Genomic DNA, 16799 nt, shown 5'->3' on the forward strand with positions numbered 1-16799 from the left:
ACGCCTTTCACCCTCCTACATGTTCAGGCCCTGATCACTCAAAATCTTTTTCACTCCATCTTTCCACCTCCAATTTGGTCTCCCACTTCTCCTCGTTCCCTCCACCTCTGACACATATATCCTCTTTGTCAATCTTTCCTCAGTCATTCTCTCCATGTGACCAAACCATTTCAAAACACCCTCTTCTTCTCTCTCAACCACACTCTTTTTATTACCACACATCTCTCTTACCCTATTATTACTTACTCGATCAAACCACCTCACACCACATATTGTCTTCGAACATCTCATTTCCAGCACATCCACCCTCCTGTGCACAACTCTATCCATAGCCCATGCCTTGCTCATTGTTGTTGTTGGAACCACTATTCCCTCAAACATAGCCATTTTTGCTTTCCGAGATAATGTTCTCGACTTCCACACACTCTTCAACGCTCCCAGAATTTTTGCCCCCTCCCCCACCCTATGATTCACTTCTGTTTCCATGGTTCCATCCTCTGCCAAATCCACTCCCAGATATCTGAAACACTTCACTTCCTCCAGTTTTCCTCCATTCAAACTTACCTCCCAATTGACTTGACCCTCAACCCTGCTGTACATAATAACCTTGCTCTTATTCACATTTACTCTCAACTTTCTTCTTTCACACACTTTACCAAACTCAGTCACCAGCTTCTGCAGTTTCTTACATGAATCAGCCACCAGCACTGTATCATCAGTGAACATTAACTGACTCACTTCCCACGCTCTCTCATCCACAACAGACTGCATACTTGCCCCTCTTTCCAAAACTCTTGCATTCACCTCCAGAACAACTCCATCCATAAAGAAATTAAACAACGATGGAGACATCACACACCCCTGCCGCAAACCTACATTCACAGAGAACCAATCACTTTCCTCTCTTCCTACACATACACATGCCTTACATCCTCGAAAAAAACATTTCACTGCTTCTAACAACTTGCCTCCCACACCATATATTCTTAATACCTTCCACAGAGTATCTCTATCAACTCTATCATATGCCTTCTCCAGACCCATAAATGCTTCATACAAATCCATTTGCTTTTCTAAGTATTTCTCACATACATTCTTCATAGCAAACACCTGATCCACACATCCTCTACCACTTCTGAAACCACACTGCTCTTCCCCAATCTGATGCTCTGTACATGCCTTCACCCTCTCAATCAATACCCTCCCATGTAATTTCCCAGGAATACTCAACAAACTTATACCTCTGTAATTTGAGCACTCACCTTTGTCCCCTTTGCCTTTGTACAGTGGCACTATGCACGCATTCCGCCAATCCTCAGGCAGCTCACCATGAGTCATACATACATTAAATAACCTTACCAACCAGTCAACAATACAGTCACCCCCTTTTTTAATAAATTCCACAGCAATACCATCCAACCCTGCTGCCTTGCCGGCTTTCATCTTCTGCAAAGCTTTTACTACCTCTTCTCTGTTTACCAAATCATTTTCCCTAACCCCCTCACTTTGCACACCACCTCAACCAAAACACCCTATATTTGCCACTCTATCATCAAATACATCCAACAAACCTTCAAAATACTCACTCCATCTCCTTCTCACATCACCACTACTTATTATCACCTCCCCATTACCCCCCTTCACTGAGGTTCCCATTTGTTCCCATGTCTTATGCACTTTATTTACCTCCTTCCAAAACATCTTTTTATTCCCCCTAAAATTTAATGATACTCTCTCACCCCAAGTCTCATTTGCCCTCTTTTTCACCTCTTGCACCTTTCTCTTGACCTCCTGCCTCTTTCTTTTATACATCTCCCACTCATTTGCATTATTTCCCTGCAAAAATCGTCCAAATGCCTCTCTCTTCTCTTTCACTAATAATCTGACTTCTTCATCCCACCATTCACTACCCTTTCTAATCTGCCCACCTCACTCGCTTCTCATGCCACAAGCATCTTTTCCGCAAGCCATTACTGCTTCCTTAAATACATCCCATTGCTCCCCCACTCCCCTTACCTCTTTTGTTGTCACCTTTTTCCATTCTGTACTCAGTCTCTCCTGGTACTTCCTCACACAAGTCTCCTTCCCGAGCTCACTTACTCTCACCACTCTCTTCACCCCAACATTCTCCCTTCTTTTCTGAAAACCTCTACAAATCTTCACCTTCTCCTCCACAAGATAATGATCAGACATCCCTCCAGTTGCACCTCTCAGCACATTAACATCCAAAAGTCTCTCTTTCGCACGCCTATCAATTAACACGCAATCCAATAACGCTCTCTGGCCATCTCTCCTACTTACATACGTATATTTATGTATATCTCTTTTTAAACCAGGTATTCCCAATCACCAGTCCTTTTTCAGCACATAAATCTACAAGCTCTTCGCCATTTCCATTTACAACACTGAACACCCCATGTATACCAATTATTCTCTAAACTGCCACATTACTCATCTTTGCATTCAAATCACCCATTACTATAACCCGGTCTCGTGCTTCAAAACTACGAACACACTCATTCAGCTGCTCCCAAAACTCTTGCCTCTCATGATCTTTCTTCTTATGCCCAGGTGCATATGCACCAATAATCACCCATCTCTCTCCATCCACTTTCAGTTTTACCCATATCAATCTAGAGTTTACTTTCTTACACTCAATCACATACTCCCACCACTCCTGTTTCAGGAGTAGTGCTACTCCTTCCCTTGCTCTTGTCCTCTCACTAACCCCTGACTTTACTCTCAAGACATTCCCAAACCACTCTTCCCCTTTACCCTTGAGCTTCGTTTCACTCAGAGCCAAAACATCCAGGCTCCTTTCCTCAAACATACTACCCATCTCTCCTTTTTTCTCATCTTGGTTACATCCACACACATTTAGACACCCCAATCTGATCCTTCGAGGAGGATGAGCACTCCTCGCGTGACTCCTTCTTCTGTTTCCCCCTTTAGAAAGTTAAAGTTACTTTGTCGCTGTCTCCCGTGTTAGCGAGGTAGCGCAAGGAAACAGACGAAAGAAGGGCCCAACCCACCCACATATGTATATACATACACGTCCACACACGCAAATAAACATACCTATACATCTCAATGTATACATATATATACACACACAGACATGTACATATATACACATGTACATAATTCATACTGTCTGCCTTTATTCATTCCCATCGCCACCTCACCACTCATGGAATAACAATCCCCTCCCCCCTCATGTGTGCGAGGTAGCGCTAGGAAAGGACAACAAATATATATATAAATTTTTTTTTTTTTTTTTTTTTTTTTTTTTTTGTCTCCCGCATTTGCGAGGTAGCGCAAGGAAACAGACGAAAGAAATGGCCCAACCCACCCCCATACACATGCCTTGATTCAATCCACTGACAGCACGTCAACCCCGGTATACCACATCGCTCCAATTCACTCTATTCTTTGCCCTCCTTTCACCCTCCTGCATGTTCAGGCCCTGATCACACAAAATCTTTTTCACTCCATCTTTCCACCTCCAATTTGGTCTCCCTCTTCTCCTCGTTCCCTCCACCTCCGACACATATATCCTCTTGGTCAATCTTTCCTCACTCATTCTCTCCATGTGACCAAACCATTTCAAAACACCCTCTTCTGCTCTCTCAACCACGCTCTTTTTATTTCCACACATCTCTCTTACCCTTATGTTACTTACTCGATCAAACCACCTCAAACCACACATTGTCCTCAGACATTTCATTTCACATCCACTCTCCTCTGCACAACCCTATCTATAGCCCATGCCTTGCAACCATATAACATTGTTGGAACCACTATTCCTTCAGACATATCCATTTTTGCTCTCTGAGATAATGTTCTCGCCTTCCACACATTCTTCAACATTTCCAGAACCTTCGCCCCCTCCCCCACCACGTGGCTCACTTCCACTTCCATGGTTCCATCCGCTGCTAAGTCCACTCCCATATATCTAAAACACTTTAATTCCTCCATTTTTTCTTCATTCAAACTAACTTGTCCCTCAACCCTATTGAACTTAATAATTTTGCTCTTATTTATATTTACTCTCACCTTTCTACTTTCACACACTTTACCAAACTCCGTCACAAACTTCTGCAATTTCTCACCCGGATCAGCCACCAGCACTGTATCATCATTGAACTACTGACTCACTTCCCACCCCCTCTCATCCAGAACAGACTGCATACTTGCCCCTCTCTCCAAAATTCTTGCATTCACCTCCCAAACCACCCCATCTATAAACAAATTAAACAACCATAGAGACATCGCGCAACCGTGCCACAAACCGACATTCACTGGGAACCAATCACTTTCCTCTCTTCCTACTCGTACACATGCCTTACATCCCTGGTAAAAACTCTTCACTGCTTTTAGCAACTTACCTCCCACACCATATACTCGTAAAACCTTCCACAGAGCATCTCTATCAACCCTATCATATACCTTCTCTGGATCCATAAATGCTACATACAAATCCATCTGTTTTTCTAAGTATTTCTCATACATTCTTCAAAGCAAACACCTGATCCACACATCCTCTACCACTTCTGAAACCACACTGCTCTTCCCCAATCTGATGCTCTGTACATGCCTTCACCCTCTCAATCAATACCCTCCCATAGAATTTCCCGGGAATACTCAACAAACTTATGCGTTTGTAATTTGAACACTATATATATATATATATATTCATTATTTATTATACTTTGTCGCTGTCTCTTGCGTTAGCAAGGTAGCACAAGGAAACAGAGGAAAGAATGGCCCATCCCACCCACATAAACATGTATGTACATACATGTCCATACACAGCACATATACATACCTATACATCTCATCGTATACATATACAGACATATACATATATACACATGTACATAATTCATACTGTCTGCCCTTATTCATTCCCATCGCCACCCCGCTACACATGAAAGGAAAATCTCCTCTCCCGGCACGTGTGCGAGGTAGCGCTAGGACAAGACAACAAAGGCCACATTCGTTCACTCTCAGTCTCTAGCTGTCATGTATAATGCACCGAAACCACAGCTCCCTTTCCACATCCAGGCCCCACAAAACTTTGCATGGTTTGCTCCAGATGCTTCACATGCCCTGGTTCAATCCATTGACAGCACGTCGACCCCGGTATACCACATCGTTCCAATTCACTCTATTCCTTGCACGCCTTTCACCCTCCTACATGTTCAGGCCCTGATCACTCAAAATCTTTTTCACTCCATCTTTCCACCTCCAATTTGGTCTCCCACTTCTCCTCGTTCCCTCCACCTCTGACACATATATCCTCTTTGTCAATCTTTCCTCAGTCATTCTCTCCATGTGACCAAACCATTTCAAAACACCCTCTTCTTCTCTCTCAACCACACTCTTTTTATTACCACACATCTCTCTTACCCTATTATTACTTACTCGATCAAACCACCTCACACCACATATTGTCTTCGAACATCTCATTTCCAGCACATCCACCCTCCTGTGCACAACTCTATCCATAGCCCATGCCTTGCTCATTGTTGTTGTTGGAACCACTATTCCCTCAAACATAGCCATTTTTGCTTTCCGAGATAATGTTCTCGACTTCCACACACTCTTCAACGCTCCCAGAATTTTTGCCCCCTCCCCCACCCTATGATTCACTTCTGTTTCCATGGTTCCATCCTCTGCCAAATCCACTCCCAGATATCTGAAACACTTCACTTCCTCCAGTTTTCCTCCATTCAAACTTACCTCCCAATTGACTTGACCCTCAACCCTGCTGTACATAATAACCTTGCTCTTATTCACATTTACTCTCAACTTTCTTCTTTCACACACTTTACCAAACTCAGTCACCAGCTTCTGCAGTTTCTTACATGAATCAGCCACCAGCACTGTATCATCAGTGAACATTAACTGACTCACTTCCCACGCTCTCTCATCCACAACAGACTGCATACTTGCCCCTCTTTCCAAAACTCTTGCATTCACCTCCAGAACAACTCCATCCATAAAGAAATTAAACAACGATGGAGACATCACACACCCCTGCCGCAAACCTACATTCACAGAGAACCAATCACTTTCCTCTCTTCCTACACATACACATGCCTTACATCCTCGAAAAAAACATTTCACTGCTTCTAACAACTTGCCTCCCACACCATATATTCTTAATACCTTCCACAGAGTATCTCTATCAACTCTATCATATGCCTTCTCCAGACCCATAAATGCTTCATACAAATCCATTTGCTTTTCTAAGTATTTCTCACATACATTCTTCATAGCAAACACCTGATCCACACATCCTCTACCACTTCTGAAACCACACTGCTCTTCCCCAATCTGATGCTCTGTACATGCCTTCACCCTCTCAATCAATACCCTCCCATGTAATTTCCCAGGAATACTCAACAAACTTATACCTCTGTAATTTGAGCACTCACCTTTGTCCCCTTTGCCTTTGTACAGTGGCACTATGCACGCATTCCGCCAATCCTCAGGCAGCTCACCATGAGTCATACATACATTAAATAACCTTACCAACCAGTCAACAATACAGTCACCCCCTTTTTTAATAAATTCCACAGCAATACCATCCAACCCTGCTGCCTTGCCGGCTTTCATCTTCTGCAAAGCTTTTACTACCTCTTCTCTGTTTACCAAATCATTTTCCCTAGCCCCCTCACTTTGCACACCACCTCAACCAAAACACCCTATATTTGCCACTCTATCATCAAATACATCCAACAAACCTTCAAAATACTCACTCCATCTCCTTCTCACATCACCACTACTTATTATCACCTCCCCATTACCCCCCTTCACTGAGGTTCCCATTTGTTCCCATGTCTTATGCACTTTATTTACCTCCTTCCAAAACATCTTTTTATTCTCCCTAAAATTTAATGATACTCTCTCACCCCAAGTCTCATTTGCCCTCTTTTTCACCTCTTGCACCTTTCTCTTGACCTCCTGCCTCTTTCTTTTATACATCTCCCACTCATTTGCATTATTTCCCTGCAAAAATCGTCCAAATGCCTCTCTCTTCTCTTTCACTAATAATCTGACTTCTTCATCCCACCATTCACTACCCTTTCTAATCTGCCCACCTCACTCGCTTCTCATGCCACAAGCATCTTTTCCGCAAGCCATTACTGCTTCCTTAAATACATCCCATTGCTCCCCCACTCCCCTTACCTCTTTTGTTGTCACCTTTTTCCATTCTGTACTCAGTCTCTCCTGGTACTTCCTCACACAAGTCTCCTTCCCGAGCTCACTTACTCTCACCACTCTCTTCACCCCAACATTCTCCCTTCTTTTCTGAAAACCTCTACAAATCTTCACCTTCTCCTCCACAAGATAATGATCAGACATCCCTCCAGTTGCACCTCTCAGCACATTAACATCCAAAAGTCTCTCTTTCGCACGCCTATCAATTAACACGCAATCCAATAACGCTCTCTGGCCATCTCTCCTACTTACATACGTATATTTATGTATATCTCTTTTTAAACCAGGTATTCCCAATCACCAGTCCTTTTTCAGCACATAAATCTACAAGCTCTTCGCCATTTCCATTTACAACACTGAACACCCCATGTATACCAATTATTCTCTAAACTGCCACATTACTCATCTTTGCATTCAAATCACCCATTACTATAACCCGGTCTCGTGCTTCAAAACTACGAACACACTCATTCAGCTGCTCCCAAAACTCTTGCCTCTCATGATCTTTCTTCTTATGCCCAGGTGCATATGCACCAATAATCACCCATCTCTCTCCATCCACTTTCAGTTTTACCCATATCAATCTAGAGTTTACTTTCTTACACTCAATCACATACTCCCACCACTCCTGTTTCAGGAGTAGTGCTACTCCTTCCCTTGCTCTTGTCCTCTCACTAACCCCTGACTTTACTCTCAAGACATTCCCAAACCACTCTTCCCCTTTACCCTTGAGCTTCGTTTCACTCAGAGCCAAAACATCCAGGCTCCTTTCCTCAAACATACTACCCATCTCTCCTTTTTTCTCATCTTGGTTACATCCACACACATTTAGACACCCCAATCTGATCCTTCGAGGAGGATGAGCACTCCTCGCGTGACTCCTTCTTCTGTTTCCCCCTTTAGAAAGTTAAAGTTACTTTGTCGCTGTCTCCCGTGTTAGCGAGGTAGCGCAAGGAAACAGACGAAAGAAGGGCCCAACCCACCCACATATGTATATACATACACGTCCACACACGCAAATAAACATACCTATACATCTCAATGTATACATATATATACACACACAGACATGTACATATATACACATGTACATAATTCATACTGTCTGCCTTTATTCATTCCCATCGCCACCTCACCACTCATGGAATAACAATCCCCTCCCCCCTCATGTGTGCGAGGTAGCGCTAGGAAAGGACAACAAATATATATATAAATTTTTTTTTTTTTTTTTTTTTTTTTTTTTTTTTGTCTCCCGCATTTGCGAGGTAGCGCAAGGAAACAGACGAAAGAAATGGCCCAACCCACCCCCATACACATGCCTTGATTCAATCCACTGACAGCACGTCAACCCCGGTATACCACATCGCTCCAATTCACTCTATTCTTTGCCCTCCTTTCACCCTCCTGCATGTTCAGGCCCTGATCACACAAAATCTTTTTCACTCCATCTTTCCACCTCCAATTTGGTCTCCCTCTTCTCCTCGTTCCCTCCACCTCCGACACATATATCCTCTTGGTCAATCTTTCCTCACTCATTCTCTCCATGTGACCAAACCATTTCAAAACACCCTCTTCTGCTCTCTCAACCACGCTCTTTTTATTTCCACACATCTCTCTTACCCTTATGTTACTTACTCGATCAAACCACCTCAAACCACACATTGTCCTCAAACATCTCATTTCCAGCACATCCATCCTCCTGCGCACAACTCTATCCATAGTCCACGCCTCGCAACCATACAACATTGTTGGAACCACTATTCCTTCAAACATACCCATTTTTGCTTTCTGAGATAATGTTCTCGACTTCCACACATTCTTCAAGGCTCCCAGAATTTTCGCCCCCTCCCCCACCCTATGATCCACTTCCGCTTCCATGGTTCCATCCGCTGCCAGATCCACTCCCAGATATCTAAAACACTTTACTTCCTCGAGTTTTTCTCCATTCAAACTTACCTCCCAATTGACTTGACCTTCAACCCTACTGTACCTAATAACCTTGCTCTTATTCACATTTACTCTTAACTTTCTTCGTTCAAACACTTTACCAAACTCAGTCACCAGCTTCTGCAGTTTCTCACATGAATCAGCCACCAGTGCTGTATCATCAGCGAACAACAACTGACTCACTTCCCAAGCTCTCTCTTCCCCAACAGACTTCATACTTGCCCCTCTTTCCAAAACTCTTGCATTTACCTCCCTAACAACCCCATCCATAAACAAATTAAACAACCATGGAGACATCACACACCCCTGCCGCAAACCTACATTCACTGAGAACCAATCACTTTCCTCTCTTCCTACACGTACACATGCCTTACATCCTCGATAAAAACTTTTCACTGCTTCTAACAACTTGCCTCCCACACCATATATTCTTAATACCTTCCACAGAGCAGGTGATTTGAATGCAAAGGTGAGTAATGTGGCAGTTGAGGGAATAATTGGTATACATGGGGTGTTCAGTGTTGTAAATGGAAATGGTGAAGAGCTTGTGGATTTATGTGCTGAAAAAGGACTGGTGATTGGGAATACCTGGTTTAAAAAGCGAGATATACATAAGTATACGTATGTAAGTAGGAGAGATGGCCAGAGAGTGTTATTGGATTACGTGTTAATTGACAGGCGCGCGAAAGAGAGTCCATTAATGTTTTTACATATACTGTGATACCTCCCAAACCTAGATATACTGAATGACCAGAACATTTTGAGGAACTGCCAGTGTCCAGATTACAGGAACCAGTGAAGCCATTGTGTTATGGATGTTTTGTCCTTATGTCTCACTACAGAATTGCTTCTCCATCAGAAAACTGAGTGCTGATAGATTGAAAGTAGCACATGGGCATTTAATTGACCATTAGCACCTCCTACAGCCCTTTCAGTAACTCTTGTTCCCATCCTTCCTGTTTCATAGTTTTAATCTTGATTTTTTTCTGTGAAATTACTTTGTGTATGCATGGATGCATGAATTTCATGCATTTTACTGTATTATGATATAGGAGTGCATTGTATCAAGATAATTCTTGAATGGCATTTTTATTAACTGTATAACGTTTAATTTTTTCAGCATTAATTTAGCCTTTTCATGTCATGGCACGTCATACCAAAATAAGTTTTTATTATAAAGTAAAGAATTAGCCAGAAAATATGGTTGTAACACTGTAAAAATGTAGGAAATTCTTGACAAACTAAGTAATGTGGCAGTGAAAGACATTATCAGCCAATAAAGTTCTGAAGGGTCATCTGTTCATGACATTCCGGTTATTAGAGACTTTGAGAGCCTTTAGATTTACCATTGAACTTTGCATGGCAAAGGCAAAGGATATTGCTGTGATGAAAATGACCCAAAAAGTCCATGGTGAAAACTGTCAAATTCCATAAGTGGCACAGTAAGCGAAGGGTTATTAGTGAAGCACTAAGGCATGGAACTATTTTCATATGCCACCCATTTTGCTGAGATGCTGAAGGTGAGTAATATAATTATCTATAGGTCAAAATGAAATAATACATGATTGAGATACCTTTGTTTGAAAATTGCTCAGAAATCAGCTTTAGATGATCAAAAAAAAAATGCATTTAGAATATGGTCCCCAGATTTTCTCACCTAACCCAGAATATATCGCAACTTGACTAATATACACCAGTTAGTCCAGGTTTCAGAGTTATCACTGTACAGTTGAACATTTGTCAAGAAGCCTTTCTTGTAGAATTTCTTATGTCACAGAATTACTCAAGAATTAGTGCCAGTTCAACTTTTAAATCTGACATGAAGATGATGTGTGCATGAAAAGTGCCTGTATTGTAAATATGTGATGTAACTTTTTATTATTGCGATAAATATTTTCAGCAATGAACACCAAAGTTATTATTTTACATACTAGATGGGATCATTTGTAGGAACTGGCTGAGTTTATGAGTTTAGCCAAACTCAATGAGAGGCTGCGAGATCCAACACTAGCCCCAGCATTTGAAGGTTTGTTGCCCAGGGACAACCCATGCAACACTCGTTTTGCAATAAACTTTTTTACATCATGTGGTCTGGGTGGTCTTACTGATGATCTTCGAGAATTTCTGCGCACACAGGTAAGTAATTTTACATTGCAGTATTTATAAAGTCAGTTATATCTGCAAATGACAAACCAGTAAACTATTTTGACCATTTTTTGATGATTTATTGATTAGAATGATAGTGTCACATGTTTGAGGTTGCTATTCTGGTGTCAGTATTAAATTGATAACTTCTTTTTGTTTGCAGCCAAAGCCTACAGCTGTTGTAGCGCCAGTACAACAGCAAATAAACAAAAATGATAGTAATAAGAGCAACAGTGATACCAGCAGTGATACCAGCAGTGACAGTGATAGTAGCAGCAGCAGTAGCAGTAGCACTAGTAGCACCACTAGTAGCACTAGTAGTAGCAGCTCAGAGAGTACCTCAGAGAGCACTGGTGATACATCTGATTCTTCACTGAGTGATTCTGAAGATTCTTCTGGTAAGTTCTGATAATGTTGGAACAAAACGTATGTGTGAATGTTGATGTTTATAAATACTAACATATATGAGAACTTTACAAGTCATTACTGATAGAGGACTTTGATTATGATTTTTTTTTTTTTTTTTTTTTTTGTCGGTCTCCCGCGTTTGCGAGGTAGCGCAAGGAAACAGACGAAAGAAATGGCCCAACCCACCCCCATACACATGTATATACATACGTCCACACACGCAAATATACATACCTACACAGCTTTCCATGGTTTACCCCAGACGCTTCACATGCCCTGATTCAATCCACTGACAGCACGTCAACCCCGGTATACCACATCGATCCAATTCACTCTATTCCTTGCCCTCCTTTCACCCTCCTGCATGTTCAGGCCCCGATCACACAAAATCTTTTTCACTCCATCTTTCCACCTCCAATTTGGTCTCCCTCTTCTCCTCGTTCCCTCCACCTCCGACACATATATCCTCTTGGTCAATCTTTCCTCACTCATTCTCTCCATGTGCCCAAACCATTTCAAAACACCCTCTTCTGCTCTCTCAACCACGCTCTTTTTATTTCCACACATCTCTCTTACCCTTACGTTACTTACTCGATCAAACCACCTCACACCACACATTGTCCTCAAACATCTCATTTCCAGCACATCCATCCTCCTGCGCACAACTCTATCCATAGCCCACGCCTCGCAACCATACAACATTGTTGGAACCACTATTCCTTCAAACATACCCATTTTTGCTTTCTGAGATAATGTTCTCGACTTCCACACATTCTTCAAGGCTCCCAGAATTTTCGCCCCCTCCCCCACCCTATGATCCACTTCTGCTTCCATGGTTCCATCCGCTGCCAGATCCACTCCCAGATATCTAAAACACTTCACTTCCTCCAGTTTTTCTCCATTCAAACTCACCTCCCAATTGACTTGACCCTCAACCCTACTGTACCTAATAACCTTGCTCTTATTCACATTTACTCTTAACTTTCTTCTTTCACACACTTTACCAAACTCAGTCACCAGCTTCTGCAGTTTCTCACATGAATCAGCCACCAGCGCTGTATCATCAGCGAACAACAACTGACTCACTTCCCGAGCTCTCTCATCCCCAACAGACTGCATACTTGCCCCTCTTTCCAAAACTCTTGCATTCACCTCCCTAACAACCCCATCCATAAACAAATTAAACAACCATGGAGACATCACACACCCCTGCCGCAAACCTACATTCACTGAGAACCAATCACTTTCCTCTCTTCCTACACGTACACATGCCTTACATCCTCGATAAAAACTTTTCACTGCTTCTAACAACTTGCCTCCCACACCATATATTCTTAATACCTTCCACAGAGCATCTCTATCAACTCTATCATATGCCTTCTCCAGATCCATAAATGCTACATACAAATCCATTTGCTTTTCTAAGTATTTCTCACATACATTCTTCAAAGCAAACACCTGATCCACACATCCTCTACCACTTCTGAAACCACACTGCTCTTCCCCAATCTGATGCTCTGTACATGCCTTCACCCTCTCAATCAATACCCTCCCATATAATTTACCAGGAATACTCAACAAACTTTACCTCTGTAATTTGAGCACTCACTCTTATCCCCTTTGCCTTTGTACAATGGCACTATGCACGCATTCCGCCAATCCTCAGGCACCTCACCGTGAGTCATACATACATTAAATAACCTTACCAACCAGTCAACAATACAGTCACCCCCTTTTTTAATAAATTCCACTGCAATACCATCCAAACCTGCTGCCTTGCCGGCTTTCATCTTCCGCAAAGCTTTTACTACCTCTTCTCTGTTTACCAAATCATTTTCCCTAACCCTCTCACTTTGCACACCACCTCGACCAAAACACCCTATATCTGCCACTCTATCATCAAACACAAAAAGTTTTTGTAATGTTATTTTTCAGCATATGTAAGAGTACACACACACACACACACACACACACACACAGTCATTTGTAAGGATACACATCCCTTAATACTGTGAAATTAGAAATTGAGGATGATTATAGGAAGTATAGTGATCCCAAGGTGTAGCACCTGTACAATACTCAGAAAGAAACTAATTCCAAGCAAGACACAAGTGCTGAAATTGTTATGTCTTTCATACTCAAAGTTAACAAAATCCCTTGATATCCCCTTAGACATTGTTTACAGACTTGATAGAACAGGTATATTGGTACCAAGTGGGATGGAAAAGAGAAACATTGTTTCTCTGTTGAAGAAATGATAAGGAAATTTTCTAATTTTGAATGCCAATATCAGTAACATCTGTAGTTTGTGAAGAAAAGTAATCATAAAGCAAATTAATGATAACTTAGGAATTAGGAACTGGTAGATCATGAGACACAATGAGTTCCTACATTACTGATGTATAGGAAAGGTTTCATTATCTACCGTTTAACTAACTGAAAAGCACATTTTTTCATCATTGATTGCCGTTTCCCATGTTAGCGAGGTAGCACCAGGAACAGATGAAGATAGGCCACTTCCCTTCACTTCCATTCTCTTGCTGTTATGTTTAATGCATTAAAACAACTGCTTTCTTTCCACAACTGGGCCCCACAAAACTTCCCATGATTTACCCCAGATGCTTCACTTGCTCTGGTTCAGTCCATTGACATCACATCAAACCCCCAGTTTATCACATCATTCCAATTCATTCTATCCTGTGCATAGATTTCACCCTCCTGCATGTTCAGACCCCAGTCACTCAAAGTCTTTTTCACTCCATCTATCCATTTCCAATTTGGTTTCATTCTCCATGTTTCCTCCACTTCTGACACATTCTTTTTGTCAACCTTTCCTCACTCATTCTCTCCATAAGTCCAAACCACTTTAGTGCACCTTCTACTGCTCTTAACTACACTCATTTTATTACCTCACATCTCACCACTCTCCTTCGCACAGCCATATCCATAGGCCATATTTTGCATCCATATACTATTGTTGGAACTACTATTCCTTCAAACATAGCTATTGTTGCCCTCCTAGATAACATTCCTTCTTTCCACACATTTTTTCGTGCCTCCAGGGCCTTTGCCCCCTCCACCTGTCCAATTGGATGTTGTAGTAACTGATATCCATGTGATTTTATCTTTCTTGTTTTGGCCTGCTCTCAGTGCTTATAGATAGGTCACACCACTACAGTTGTTTCAAATGCCATAGCTCAGCAGCATTGCTTACAGTCAGCTCCACCAAGTTTCACTTACTACTCAGTTCCACAGATTCACACTTATCATGTGGGATGACTTTAGTTTTGGATATTTTTCACATCCTACAGTTATGGCATCTAGCTTTAGTAAGATATCAGTGAACAAACTTCATTCTGTAAAAGGAGTGAAATGCTATTGAGTGTATTAACACTGCATCAGAAAACACATATCTGTAAACAAGTGGAGAAAGTTGAGAAGCTTAATTACTTGATAAGAGATTACTATTTCTTCATCAGCTGTCTTCACTAGTAAGGCCTGAAAAGAATTGTTATTCATGTATTTAGCTGAATCAATATCAGAAAAAGCTGTTGTTAAGGAAAAAACTTAAGTCAAACCTGAATTAAAGCAACTATGTTGTTGGTTCAGACTGATAGTCTCATTGAAAAGGTTGAAAACCTTTTTAATAAGTTTGACAGATGAATGTGCATTTTTGATATTTACAGGCTTACCTTAAGATTTGCCATAGCATTAGAATGCTTCATGGGTGATCATGAGGCTGCTGAAATTACTTTTATATGTGTATACATTTTCCTCTTTTACCTGTGATTGTTTCCTGGCACTGCTTGGCTTGTACAGGAAGCAGTGAACAGGTTTGAAAGAAAGAAAAAAAAGATCAATGATTGTTTAATCCCTGAACAGATTTCTAAAGCCAGTGAAGTAGAGTTATTTTGGCATCATTTACCCTCATTGACCACATGCTCAGAAAAATTTAGTGCAATAGGATTCAAACAAAATAGCTAACAATTCTCCTTGTACAATTGCTCCAGGTATACATAGATTAAAACTACTGCTTATGGCAAATATGATCCCTTTAGAGCGGTGTTTCTCTGCCTTTTTTTTTTTAGCTAGGATGACCTATTTGAGTTTTCCAACAGGTTATTGCAACCCCATGCAAGAATAGAACAGGTTATTTATGATTAAATAGTTATCAATACCAGAAAACTAAGGTAACTGTGGAAACTACGGTTGCAGAACAGCTCAGGCTTAACAACGCCTTCAAGATATTTAAGGCCACTTGCACCATTTTTAAGGGAATATTTCTAAAGCTGGAACAAATTATTAAACACCCATGTTTCTGACCATTACAAGCATTCTCCCAATTCACTTTTTTTTTTTATCTCAAAATCTGCTTCCAACCTTGCATTCATGCAGAAATGGCAGGGATGCCCAGCTCCCTGGAGGTAGACTTGCTATCATATGTAGTCTCCTTTGGAGTGAGATGTTTTTTGATGAGACAGTGCCTCAGTGATCAGTCTCGCTAAAGGTGACTTTTTACTCGAGCAGGCATAGTTTGGTAATACCCCCTGTGAACACATAAACTTGTAAACAAGTAAATAAATAATGTGTATAGATTGTTAGGAATATAAAACTTTACATGTTGCTGTAATTTATTGCCACCTGTCACATTCCCCTAGAAATATCGATACATACCTAACCCCAGTATTACAGTTGTTTCAAAGTTGACTTTTCATTCATGGTGTAACCTCAAACAGGCAGAGTCTGGTAACACCCCTTGTGAATGTATAAACATGTAAACAAGTAAATAAATGATATGTAAAGATTGTTAAGAATATAAAACTTGCAGGATGTAATTTATTCAATCTACTGTGAGGTTCCCTTAGAAATATCGATACCTTAACTCCAGCAAAACCTTTAATTTGGCAGCTACTTTACTCCAAGACTGCTGGACTTGAGATGATTGACTGTTATTTAACTTTTACACTTAATAACACAAGCATTTTCGTTTGTTAGAACTTTTCTTTTTGAATCATAGGATTCATAGCAAATTTCCAGAGCATGAACACTGATTTTCATTGTGTTCGTGA

The 16799-nt window shown here is 41.2% G+C and overlaps 1 protein-coding gene across 5 annotated transcripts in view; it reads left to right on the forward strand.

Moving 5' to 3' along the window:
• ncm (pre-mRNA-splicing factor nucampholin) overlaps nucleotides 1–16799 on the forward strand; it is a 56247-nt gene that overhangs the window by 27948 nt on the left and 11500 nt on the right. For all 5 annotated transcript variants that reach the window (XM_071671465.1, XM_071671460.1, XM_071671464.1 and 2 more), the window contains exons 4-5: nucleotides 11128–11313; nucleotides 11486–11720. In XM_071671465.1, coding sequence (XP_071527566.1) covers nucleotides 11128–11313; nucleotides 11486–11720 — 421 coding nt within the window. The remainder of the gene's footprint in view (nucleotides 1–11127; nucleotides 11314–11485; nucleotides 11721–16799) is intronic.

This window comes from Panulirus ornatus, chromosome 16 (assembly GCF_036320965.1).
Source record: "Panulirus ornatus isolate Po-2019 chromosome 16, ASM3632096v1, whole genome shotgun sequence".
In the NCBI taxonomy this organism is placed as follows: Eukaryota; Metazoa; Arthropoda; class Malacostraca; order Decapoda; family Palinuridae; genus Panulirus; species Panulirus ornatus.